The sequence below is a fragment of the Bufo gargarizans genome, chromosome 9, assembly GCF_014858855.1.
Source record: "Bufo gargarizans isolate SCDJY-AF-19 chromosome 9, ASM1485885v1, whole genome shotgun sequence".
NCBI lineage: Eukaryota > Metazoa > Chordata > Amphibia > Anura > Bufonidae > Bufo > Bufo gargarizans.
Window position 1 is genome coordinate 61187752 of NC_058088.1, and position 13737 is coordinate 61201488.

At 46.5% G+C, this 13737-nt stretch overlaps 1 protein-coding gene across 3 annotated transcripts in view; it reads right to left on the bottom strand.

Annotated features, from left to right (window-relative positions):
• PRX (periaxin) overlaps positions 1-13737 on the bottom strand; it is a 47833-nt gene that overhangs the window by 18001 nt on the left and 16095 nt on the right. Inside the window, exon 2 of one of the 3 annotated variants that reach the window (XM_044268830.1) lies at positions 5830-5986. The exons of 1 other annotated variant lie outside the window; for it this stretch is intronic. In XM_044268830.1, coding sequence (XP_044124765.1) covers positions 5830-5848 — 19 coding nt within the window. In that variant the 5' untranslated portion in view covers positions 5849-5986. Of the gene's footprint in view, positions 1-5668; positions 5742-5829; positions 5987-13737 lie in introns of those variants that run through there. One more of the 3 variants, XM_044268829.1, reaches the window with a different exon arrangement.

Consider the following 13737-nt stretch of genomic DNA (forward strand, 5'->3'; position numbering starts at 1 on the left):
TACGGCAGGTCGGGTGGGTGCAGGAGCTGCTGCATACGCCGGCATCGGTGAAAACACTGATGCCGTTGTGTTAACCCCTTGTATGCCTCGGTCAAAGCTGACCGCGGCATACAGAGGGTTTGCGAAGGGTACGGGTGCCCTCCATTTCCCCATCGGGTCCCTGCCACTACAGCGCAGAGAATGCAAGCGATGCCTTCCATAGACATCGGAGCTTGCCTTCTACGGAAGCCTGTGAGATCCAGCCCTTAGGCTGGGTCTCACAGGCAGGCTGTCAGCATACAAGCTGACAGTCAATGCATTACAATACATGTTGTAGTGTTATACATTGCAGAAGGGATCAGACCCGAGAGGTTGAAGTCCCAAAGTGGGACAAAAATAAAAAGTTAAAAAGTGTTTTTCATAATAATAAAAAAATTAGGTTCCAAGTAAAAAAAAAAGATTCCCAAACTAAAACATAAAATTGTAAAAAAAAAAGAAAAAAAGAAAAGAAAACCAGACATATTGGGTATTGCCGCGTCTGTAACGACTAGCCCTACAGAAATATCACATGATCCACCTCCTTACCTGAATGCCGTATAAAAAAAAAATATGCTGTTAGTGTGTAAAACTTAAATATATAAAAAGAAGCATACATATTAGGTATTGCCGCGTCCGTAACAACCACATAAACTAACCAATCAGTGGCCTAGGAAGAGGCTGTGGTTGGTAAACATGAACAAGTTGCTAAACAAACAGCTCACAGATGGCCTCCATGTGCTCTCCGTTTTTAGTGCACACTCGTTCACATGAATGGGCAAGTCTTGGGTGAAAATCGAACCTTCAGCCGAATATCGTACAGTATATATTAATTGGTCCATTGTTTTTAATGTGTCAGCACCCGGACATAAACATCACTTGTCCCAATGAGCCCTTAGCCTTCCTTCACACATATTTTTTTCAGGGTTTTGGGCCTTTTTTTCAGGCACTTTTCCCCCTGTAGAGACATCTAAGAGCAAATGTCAGAAAAAAAGCGATACCTAGAGCAGGCTGCATTTTGAAAAAACGAACAAATTAACCCACAAAAAAAATTAAATGCAAGTGGAAAAAAAAAAAAACGATTTACTGCCTTTTATAATTTCATAAAAATGCTGTGTTTTTGCAATGAAACCCTATGAGTGAAACCGGTCACACCGCGTCATTTGCCAAAAATCCTTTGCAAAATCCACTTCCCACTGTTTAATGGGAGGTCGCAGTTTATGGCCCCGACCACGCCAAGAAAGGGCACGACAATAAACCAATGCTGTACGAATGGCAGTGCAGCCACCTGGAGGCTTTTTGGCATGGAATATGCGCCAAATTCTGTCTGCAAAATCCAAAGTGTAAACAGCCCCTAAGAAAGAGTTTTCACTGCAGTCCTACTGTACAGTATATCAGCCAAGATGTTCCCACGACGAAATCAGGACTAATTCTGCCAACAATCGAGGGGAAATTCATCCCTCGTTCGCATGTTATCTGCACCGAATATGGTCGACACCGCAGCTTGTTCATTGTTCAAGTGGATTCTGTGATGAAAAGCTAAATATTAGCCCCACTGATCTAGAATGGAGCGAATCTAGAAATCCACGTTTCAGGTTCTGCCGTAGATCTCTCTGAAAATCCACAGCAGTCTTGACCATCCCCTATAAACCTGCCCTATAGTGTGTACAGTCTTTGATATCTGTGGTGAGCCATAGGTGTTACATCAACCATATGCCATAAATGTCTAATAGGTGCAGGTCTCACCTCTGGGACCCTCTCCTATCTCAATAATAGGCCCAGAAGTGCTATTTTTGGAAGTCCCATAGAAGTGAATTGGGATGACCTGCATGCAAGGTGTGCTCTGTTCCCTTCTATACCCCAATCTTGACATAGGAGTAGGTCCCAGAGGTGTGACCAAGGGTGCACCTAGCCTTTCTGCTGCCTGAGGCGAAAACTGAAACGGCAAATCCCCCCCCCCCCCCCCCTCAATGCCAATTTCTTAACCTAGACGAAATGGTGAAAACCAGTTGAACCTCTTCTGTGGGCGCTGCCAAGGATCACATCAAGATATGGCGTATGGTTCTAATAATAACTTTATTGTCGACGCGTTTCAGGAGTGAATGACCTCCTTCCTCAGGACAGTGATACAGGATTTCTTAACCCCTTTGCCACAATGAAAGCGCTAATTGCCCTGTAGCTGCCCCTCTCTTGCCCCTACCTGGTGCCGCCTGAGGCGAGCGTCTCACCTGGCCTCATTGGTGGTGCACCTCTGGGTGCGACCTGCAGCTATCAGAGATTTATGGCATATCCAATATGCCATAAATCTCCCAGATGGGACAACCCCTTAAGGACTGTTCACCCCCTCAGAGAAGAAAGGACTCCTCACGCATTAATGGAGAACACATGAGAGGGTAGCCCTGGGCAGTTTCCCGTCTGTGCCAAGGTCTCCTCTATGATATTGGAAGGCAAATGTGCCCTTGACTTCATCCAAGTAGAACATAGAAACATCTACGTTTTACTACACACCAAAACTATAGGTACACAGCATATAATTAATCAGAATATACACTTTATTCGTTTTGCATCAATTATAAAAATATAAAATCAGCAGCAGTAGCAGAAAAACAAGCCACATTGTATACGTCACATGTTACTAAGCAAAACCCATCTATAAACTCTATGTTGTAGTATAGTTCCCATACTTACACGGTATAAGAGGGTAATGTTCATTCCTGCATAGTGCAAGAACCATCTATATACCGTATTTTTCGCCCTATAAGACGCACTTCCCCCCCTCAAAAGTGGGAGGGAAATGGCAGTGCGTCTTATGGGGCGAATGCTGACGTTTTTACACTGATACACCGCCGACCGCATGCTGCACAGTGCGGCCGGCGTGTGTATCAGCGAGGAGCGAGGAGGGGCTGGGGGCCGGCATCTAGTTTTGTAATGGCAGCGGGGCCCGCTGCAGTCACTGTATTCTATTGCACCGGGCCCCGCTCACTGTACTAATTGTATCTACGGTAACTGCAGGCAATGTTTAACTATAGAATATTTTCGATCCAGCAGCCTGTACTTACGACCATAGCAGGCAGGGCGGGCACTGGCAGCGTAACTTCCTACGTCACGTCCCTGCTCCGCCCACTTTATGAATGAAGCAATCGGCGCGGGCACGTGACGTAGTGAGTTACGCTGCCAGTGCCCGCCCGCCCATCCTCCTGCCTGCTATGGTCGTAAGTACAGGCTGCTGGATCGAAAATATTCTATAGTTAAACATTGCCTGCAGTTACCATAGATACGATTAGTACAGTGAGCGGGGCTCGGTGCAATAGAATACAATGACTGCACTGGGCCCCCGCTGCCATTAAAAAACTAGTGTAGATGCCGGCCCCACCCCCTGTATTGGGGGTCATTCACAGTGGCTGACACTGTTATGGGGGGGATCTGTGGATGACAAATAGCATAAGATGCTATTTATCTGTCATCCATAGATCCCCCCCACAGCAGTGTCATGCCATCCACAGATGCCCCCATAACAGTGTCAGCCACAGACCCCCAAACAGTGTCAGCCACAGATCCCCCATAACAGTGCCATCCACAGAGGCTCATAACAGTGTCAGCCACAGACCCCCATAACAGTGCCATCCACAGAGGCCCATAACAGTGTCAGCCACAGACCCCCAAACAGTGTCAGCCACAGACCCCCAAACAGTGTCAGCCACAGACGCTCATAACAGTGTCATCCACAGACCCCCATAACAGTGTCATCCACAGACCCCATAACAGTGCCATCCACAGACCCCCATAACAGTGCCATCCACAGACCCCCATAACAGTGTCATCTACAGACCCCCATAACAGTGCCATCCACAGACCCCCATAACAGTGCCATCCACAGACCCCCATAACAGTGCCATCCACAGACCCCCATAACAGTGTCATCTACAGACCCCCATAACAGTGCCATCCACAGACCCCCATAACAGTGTCATCCACAGACCCCCATAACAGTGTCATCCACAGACCCCCATAACAGTGCCATCCACAGATCTCCATAACAGTGCCATCCCATAGGACCAATATATATATATGTAGTTAGCTCCCCCTGATGGCAACTCCCGGATTAACCTGCTCGGCCAGGTCTCTGGGACCTCTCTTCTATATTTCAGGGGCCAGAGGCAAGTATGTCTTTAGATGTATGGCCGATGTACAACTTGGCCTACTAATAGTACATATCCTCTTATCCAGTGGACATCTGCCCAGTTGCTTCAGTCACACAAGACAGTATTTTGATATACAATGGGATGACTGGGCAATGCTTCCATATCACGCTGCAAGACTCTCAGCATATCCCCTGCTAAAATGGCACAGGTTCCTCCGGTGTAGTCAAGTCTATGAAAGGGGCCTCGCCACTACTGATAGGGTCTTATTATCTCACCTGCTCCCCTAGGATTTTTTGCGGGTCGTATGCGGACCCATTGACTTCAAAGGGGCCACAAAAGATGTCGACACAGCACTCTGTGTACTGTCCGCAACCACACGTCCACCGCCCAGCAAAAAAAATAGACATGTATCATGGACAAGGATAGGACTGCTCTATTGCGGGCTGGACGATCCGGAAAGCACATGGCCGGTATCCGTCTTTTGCAGATCTGCAATTTGTGGACCACAAAATGGACACGGTCATGTGCATTAGGCCTTATACCAGAGCATTATCCATTGAGAACCACCATGGCCACTCAACCCAAAACCAAGAAACTAATAAGCAGGACTTTGGCGTCCTCACCCCCTGACTCTCAAAACCGCTCCTGCACAGCTTCACAGGGGGGCTTTAGGTGCTGTGCAATTGCCACGGCATCTGTGCCGCCCCCGTCTGCACGTGGCCTCTACCACCACCGCATGCACATTTTAGCAGGAGATGTAGTTAGCAGTCCATTAAAATATATATATAATTTATGTGACTAGTACTCCTAGCCCCTTTTAGGGCAGAAATGTACTAAAATGACCCACTGGGTACAGTTTTAATACGTTTTATGGGCACAGGAACTGCAACAGCAGCTTCACAATGTAACGGACCTTGTAAAACAGCTCCTCATATCTCAGCTTCTGCAACTCTTAGGGTCCATTCACACGTCCACAGTGTTTTGCGGATCCGCAAAACAACAGGCCGGTACCCCAATAGAAATGCCTATTCTTGTCTGCAGCTGCGGACAATAATAGGACTTGTTCTATTTTTTTACGGAGCCGCGGACCGGAAGTTTGGGGCAGCGGACCGGAAATGCGGATGCAAACAGCACACTGTGTGCTGTCCGCATCTTCTCCATCCCCATTGAAAATGAATAGGTCCGCACCTGTAACGCATAATTGCAGAACGGATCTGGACCTATAGCGCGGATGTCTGAATGGAGCCGTAAAGGTTTTTCTTGGGATTGCTGCAGTTTTTAACAGATATATTCAGGGATGGACTGGGAACATAAAGTGGCCCTGGAAAAAAAAAAAAAAAGTGGCCCCATGTAGTAGGCAGGTCAAATTGACACAAGGCGGAGCAACACAAGTAGGCGGGGACAGAATAAGTGGGTGGGCCAGGAATACCATATTACAGCACAAAATACCGCCCCAGCAGAGCCAAATAACACAGTGCAGCACAAAATAATGCTCCAACTACATAAAATACCAGAAGCAGCCCCATTGCGGTGGCCGGCGCCAGCTGCCATGTTCTGTCCTCCTAGTCCAGTTGCCTCAGGACAGTAATACAGTTGAATTGAGGGGTCAGGACCTGCACCTGTAGCCACTGGCCAGGGACACAGGTACTTGAAGCTCCCAGCATTACTTAACTGTGGGAGCACCAGATCATTACTTATCTGGCTGATGGTCATGAGGGGGGCTCAGGTGGCCCCACTGGAAAGTTTCCATGTAGGGTCTACGACCAGTTCACTCCTGGATATGCTCATGTAGTTGCCTCACTTATGTTCCCCCGTCTTCACGCTGGTTTCTGTAAAATACATTAGCCATGGCATTACTCGCATTTCATACTAACTCATTCTGTAAGGTCAAGATCAGCCTCATTCTTGGGGCAGGGTAGACATGAACTGCGGTATTTTAAGAAACACGAGATGGATGTTTCTGGACATATCGATGCCAGGGACAGGCACCTGCCACCTTCACTCTGGGGGCTCGCATGGTGTAATCGACATCACAGGGAGTTAGATAGCACAACATAGTAATCCATACAGATATGTAATATATAAGAGGGCGAGGGGCAGGCGACCGGATGTATGTCTCCCTGTGGAGATGTGGCACATATAGCGTGGTCCTTGACCATGTAAAGAACGTTTGAATGAATGAATGAAAGCAAGAACGATTGTTCATTCAAACTCCTGAATATGACAGTAATAGCTGGCCCCGACTGACGTCCCGTTTGCTCGACCGGCGCTCGTTTGGCAATTTGGCTGCCCATGTAAGAGGACCCAGAGCCTTCTAGTCCTTTAGGCAATGTCCTCCAGGTGGCCCAATACTATAGCTACAAACTGACACATAAATCTTTGTAATATTTCCTTTTATGCTGCTTCCACTTTTCTTTTTGTTCATCAGCCGGTGGAAACAATCAATAAGCAGGTTAGGATTTTATTATCAGAAAACATAATTTCAGGGCTCATGCACATGGCCGTAGATCGGCCGTTCCGTGCATTGCGAACCACAATTTTTGGTCCCTAGTGCATGGGCAACATCTGTGTGGATCCCGCAGACGGATCCAGACCCATTCAACTTGAATGGATCTGCGGTCCGTCCGCACCACAAAAAAGTAGTGCATGCACTAATTTTTTGCTGTGCGGAGGCACGGACAGAAAACCACCGAAGCACTCCGACCTTCCGGATTGTGGACCTATTTAAAGGGAACCTGTCACCGGGATTTTGTGTATAGAGCTGAGGACATGGGTGTCTAGATGGCCGCTAGCACATCCGCAATACCCAGTCCCCATAGCTCTGTGTGCTTTTATTGTGTAAAAAAACTTATTTGATACATATGCAAATTAACCTGAGATGAGTCCTGTACGTGAGATGAGTCAGGGACAGGACTCATCTCAGGTTAATTTGCATATGTATCAAATCAGTTTTTTTACACAATAAAAGCACACAGAGCAATGGCGGCCATCTAGCAGCCCATATCCTCAGCTCTATACCCAAAATCCCGGTGACAGGTTCCCTTTAAGAGAATGGGTACATATCCGTGTGATGCGGGGTGCACACGGCTGGTGCTCGCATATTGCGGACCCGCTGTTTGCCGGCAGCTATACGGGCACGGCCGGGTAACAGCCATGTGCATGAACCCTTATCGTAACTTTGGCTTGTGTGAATGCCTAAGGCAGTCTGTCCGTTTGCACATATATTCCCTGTGTTTGCTCATAAATCCACAGATATCATATGAATAGCTGACGCTAGTATTGGAGATTCACTGCAGAGTGCAAAAATGTATTTTCTGTATTTGCAGACGATAATAATAGGCCATAAGCACAGCCACCACTAGATGGGGCTGGTGTCACCCTCTATGTATAGAGAGGAAGAACATTCTAGAAAGTCTGGTGCAGAGCAGTATCTGCTTTTCAGTTTTCCATCACATTATACAATGCTCGTTTCCAGGGGTTACGGCCACCATTGCAGCGCAGATACACAGTGGCTGTGCCGGGGAAAACGTGTGTGTCTATGCGCACTCCCACGGTCCTGGCCACCAAGGAGGCTGGTGTTTTTTTCTATAGTGTACAAGCACTACCACCGCTGCTGGATTACAGGGTGGTCATAACCCCTGGAAACGAGCTGTGTATAATGTGATGGAAAAATGAATCCAGCCAGCAAAGGAGGCAATATGGACAATCACAATACATTAGTAAGTGCCTTGTATTAACTTTCTCTACATTATAAATGCTATTTGCTGAAGTAAGAAAACCCCTTTAAGTAAAGGCAGCTAGAGAAGTGCAACGTATAGAAGATTAGTCAAAAGTGACACTTTGGCCTATCAACGACCTGTGCAGCTGTGAAGCCTGTAACATCTGTGAAAGTGCCAGTCCATGTATGCTAAGAACTGTCCTGACTGGAATTCTTCAGCAATAGAACCGTTTTGATGCACAGTTGCCTCATCATTGCTTCCTGCACTGCTACACTGCACCAACATCCACAGCTGCACCAAGGGACCCTTCTTTGCACCTCAAAACCTTCAACATCAAGGGCACCTCAATCATCAGGCAGGAGAACCTCAGAACTAGAGCGTATTTCGAAGGAAGAACGGTGCACCCTTCCCATTAATGCACAGCCCAGGGGAGCGACAGAGTAAGTGAATACTACTACCCCCATTCTCGTTGCTATCACTCCAATCCTCTGCTCTCCTCTCCCGTGGCATGCTGCACCTGCAAGGTGCATTGAGTCAACCAATGAGACAACAAGTACTCTTTTCACCCTCAGGCACATGACTGTCCACGGATCCACAAAATATAGATATCCCTTAAGGTAAGACCAGATGGTACGGCTAAAATGCACACGGGCAAGCTCCACCTACCTACGGTGGCCAATGGAGAGATGATTTTACCTAAAAATCATGCATCCATTGCTCCCTGTGAGCGGGTGGAGCTTAGTTGTGACCAATCAGCCGCAAAGTCCGGTATTACCTTTCTGCATCCAAAGCACTAAATAGACACAAAGGTCCGTAAACAGCAGCTTGCTGATGGCTTCCAGATTGCCCAAGTAGATTTCTTTTTTATACACTGATAAGAATAAGAGCAGTAAAACAATACAGAGATGTAATAAAATATATAAGCAATGTTAATCAATTGTATACTTTTTGCGCTATCTCAGCTGAATGTAATGAAACCTTTCACTGAGCGATTGTTTGCTTCATTCTGCGATTTTAAGCAAATGAGCAATTAAGTGCACTGAGGGCGGGCCCAGACCACTCTGTGCACCCTTGCTTCCACCGCCAGTCCCTCCCTCTCCTTCTTGATTGACAGATCAATCGGCATGACTACTGCCAATCAAGATGAAGAGGGAGGGGCTGGCAGAGGAAGCAGGAGGAGCAAGGGAGCACAGAGAAACTTGGGGCCGCCTTCAGTGCACTTAACTGCTCATTTGCATATAGATAAAAGTACCTTTCTCGGGTGGCTAAGTGAAAGCTATCATTACATTAAGCTGCTCTAGCCCTACAAGGCACTGTCCCTGGTACCAGAGAATTTCCTGTTGACAGACTCCCTTTACTACAGTACAATTTCGATAATCTGGCACAGACATTGCTGTGTACATATGCTATCTACAGCAGAGGTGTCATCAGGATCTTCATGGATGACCACTATTGTCTAGGACTGGGGTCAGCAACCTTCAGCAGTCCATCTTCTGTGAAACTACAACTCCCAATATGCACACTTGCTCAGCTGTTCTTTAACTTCTATAGAAGTGATTCTGGGAGTAGTTTTATGACAGCTGGAGGTTGCTGATCCCAGGCCTAGTAGAACTTGGGCCTTGGGACTCAGCCATTAGATTAGAGGGTGATCATGATGTTGCACAGGGCCAATGAGATCCAATGTAATCACTCCAAATAGGAGGTCGCTGCTTTAACATGAATAATTACCATAGGAAACACCAGTCTGATCCCCTTTATAGGGACTGCCCCACCTTCCCACGTGTCCTATAGTATTGTAATATATGGACACCTGCTACTCTGCTAGATCTTGAGCATCTGGTCTTGTGAGATTGCAGAATATTGGAATTTCAGGACTTTTGTATATTAAACTAAATAATTATTATGATATATTTATATAGTAATGAGTTTCAGCACTACATTGTGTGCACCACAATATTTAACTCTTACTAAAATCCATACAGTCTTATCAAGTGGCGTACTTTCAATAGAAACAGACCATGGGGCAGCTCCGGGGACCATGCTGAACTCCTTCTCTTCCTGACATAAAAACTAGGGGGAGCTCAGTGCAAAGAGATCATTATAGCTTCCATTGCTGTCAATGGTAATTGTATAATTTCCTATGCACTGAGCTCCCCCTAGTGGTCGATGCTGGCAGAGAGTTTTGTAATACATTTTTTGAAGATATGATTTAGAGCTGTATTGGTGAGCTTCTTTTAATACACTTTTTTTAAATTAAAATTTAATTAAAAAAAAGTTAATTTGTGAGAAATTTGGGGTGTGGAGTTTTGCCTTGGAGTGGTGACGCACGTGTACTGGGACATTGGGAAGTGGTGCCCATGCTAAGTTTTGCTATGGGACCCTATGAGATCTGTATACGTCCCTGCTCCTATCCTAGCAAATGCTAAATCCTTTCCTTCTAGCTGCAATGTACGGAACCGGAGATAATTTCCGTATTCTGCGAGACGTGAATAATTACGTTAGCATTTGTTGATCAACTCCATGTAAGTGCAATACATCTGTTGACTCAGAAAGAAGCTTTGGTGCCCATTCCAAAATCCCACGCCCGGCACAGCTCTGCCCACGCTGACTGATTCTCATAAAGGTCACTGCTTCATAGACGAAATTCTCTGCCCCTCTAGGGACAATAGGGAGCCATACTCAGACTCCCTCAACAGGCATTACAGACATACCAAAGAAAGGGTTTTACGCTGCTGAACAATGGCTCCCTTAATACAAGGCAGAACGCCATGCTTCTTAACCCTCCCAGTGCTGGGTTAGTGCCGTGCAAAAATACAAGGGGTCCAAAAGTAAAACTCTGGTATCTGATATCTACCTGGTTAAGTCCAAGTACAATGTTACAGGTATGGCCAGGTACACGTCTGCGGGCTGAGCCTTCTTTGCAAACTAAAAAGGAGGAAATACTGCCACATACAGCGGTATTTTATCTGGAAGAATGCCAGTATTATAGTGAATGAGATCCGTCGGGCGCCTGCAGCGTCTGGCATATGCCAAAACTGGTGGTTCTGGTATTCTGTTCCTATGCTGGAGAAGAATGCTGGAATCCTAGCGCAGATGTGCACTTAGCCTACAGACAGCAAGACTCAAGAGACGATGATATTTAGCGGTATGTGTGACAGAACCCATGAGAAAATACTGTATATTGCCACGTTAGATGTGGTATTACAAAGGCAGAAGTGTGGCCTGATGTAAAATCTGCACTAAGGCCCCTTATCTACCATATGCCATTTAAAATATTAGCGTCTTCCTCATTAGGCACCAGGGCTTGACTGCGAATGCTAGCCCTGCACCCTCTAAAGTTACCCCTTTGTACAGAGGTATTATGCCTTACAAATATTGCCTATAGGGAGCACAGGGGTGCTATAAAGCGGCACACTGAGTGCCCATGGCTTTTGTATTCTGAGTGCAACACAGAACACTGGTACAGACAAACACAATCTTTCATCCTTGAAAATTAAAATATTAATAGGGACAAGGTATAACTTACAGCAACTCCAGGGCACGAGCAGACAATAATGGAGCAGCAGATTTATAGCAATGGTGACGAACAGGCAAGAGCTCTGAGCAATGTACGAGATGCTAAATGATTCAGTAGATATGCTTGTTGGAGATACATGGGCCCAAATGTAAAGAAAAAAATGCCCCCCTGTGGCATCGCAGCCACCCCAGTCCCCGAGATCAGTGATCATAGTGCCTAACCTATAAGATGTGTCCTATATTACTAAAAGAAATCTATTCCGATAATGATTGAAACTCCTTAGGTCTTACAGACAGTGGCAGTGGTACAGCAGGGGGCATTACCACTATGTCACCTTCCTAGAATTGCTTCTATGTGATGATTTTTAGTTGGCACTTGGCTCTTTTGCAGTGACATTTATGCAGCACACATGTAAGTTAGCGACAGCATCTGAAAGGGCAGGGTTAATAATTTGGGATGAGTCCATACTATGTGGTGTTAATGGGGGAGGGGGGTGCTATAGCATCATGCCAGGAATCTCCAATCCTTCTTGATGTTGGATAAATGAGGGTCTATTTTTGGACTGGAGCGGAATCCCCTCTGGCTGGCGAAACTCGTCATATCTGCTTGTATCGCCTGTGTTAATACGGAGCAGACCCACAAGCGCACATTGATTATGTGACGGGCTTTATAATGACATATGGCAATATAGGGCTGTATAGACTGACGAGGCTGGAGACCTGCTGGCACTATGCACTATGGCACGTATATGTCACCAGGCTCTCAAGCACTTAACACTCTAGTGGGTGACAGTAGGTGACAAATAGCTGCTCTTGTAAGTTATCAGCCCAGTGACCTCTAAGTAGAAAGAAAGACGGCATGCTCTATTGCCACTTCTTGGATATTCCTTTGGGGGGTCTGTAGTGATCAATGGATCAGTTTTGCCCTAATGCATTCTAAATGGAAAAGGATCCGCTCAGAATGCAACAGTTTGCCTCCGTTCTGCTTTGGAGACGGAGACCAAAACGCTGCTTGCAGTGTATGTTAGTTGGGTTGCTTTACGTGATCTAACCTGTGTTCAGTGATGGCGAGCAAAACCCCCCACTGAGGTCCAAGTCATAAGTAGACAATCTCGAAAGGATAGAAGCATACACAGGCTTGCCAGGTATGCCCAACATGCGTCCCACCAGTTGTTGCAAAACTACTACTCCCAAAACTGCAAAAGAATGGAATTTCGTGTAAAATATGCTTTTACTGTTGTGGGGTTTCGCTCTGGTAGGTAGGGTAAGCGGGTGCAGTACAGAGGCAAAATACAAGTTCTTAACTCAAAACATCAGTGTTTATTCACACTTGAGGCAATTGAACAAAAACAGCACGTAACTTTGCAGTCTTGGTGTTAATTCACACACAATGGAAAGTTCATATTTCACAAGTCACCTTGCTGGCAGTTCTCCCTCCAGTAGTCCACAGCAGGCTTTAGGGGGCCTGTTAGCCCAGCATGCGGCTCTCAGCCCACCAGCACTGCACAAAGCTTCAGATCCCAAAAACAGAGACATCTCTGCTGAGCCCAGCTGCCTATTTAAGGACACTTAAACTCCGGTCCGGTATTTGACCTCACCTGGCTGGAAACCAGCCCAGCCCCACATGCTGGGAGGAAAATACCTGCCTTGCCAGACACAACCTCTCACTGTGTCACATACCCCCTTCCCTTTGTTCAATCCTGAAGGGGTGTACACACGCCAGACAATGCACCCGGGACAGGGCATCCGCGTTTCCCTGCAACCGGCCTGCTCTGTGTTCTACCAAGAACTTAAAGTTCTGCAGAGACAAAAACCATCTGGTGACCCGGGCATTACTGTCTTTGGCCTGGCTCATCCACTTGAGAGGGGAGTGGTCGGTCACCAGGCAGAACTTTCTCCCCAACAAATAGTAATGGAGAGACTCGAGTGCCCACTTGATAGCCAACAGTAAAAACATTGCTGTGATTATGCTGCTGTTTGAATAAATCAACCGCATTTTTTTCACCTAATTGGCGAGTGCTGCAGATCCTTTTACTGTTGGCATCTGAGTGGGACCCCCAGGCTGGATCTCTATTCGCATGCACCACAACCTATTCTTTTTCTATTGGCACATTTATTCCCAAATTGGGATGGGTGCTGCTGCTTCTTCATAATTTTTTTCACTTGATGGCCAGGCACTCTCTCTCCTCTATACTGTACCTGGTTTCAGCTGGGGTGAGCTTGCTGTTTAGGAAGACAATGGGATGCTCTTCCCCGTTGACTTCCTGAGACAGTGCAGCACTGAGGCCTACTTTGGAGGCATCTGTTTGTACCACAAACTCCTTCTTGAAGACGGGCGTCACCAA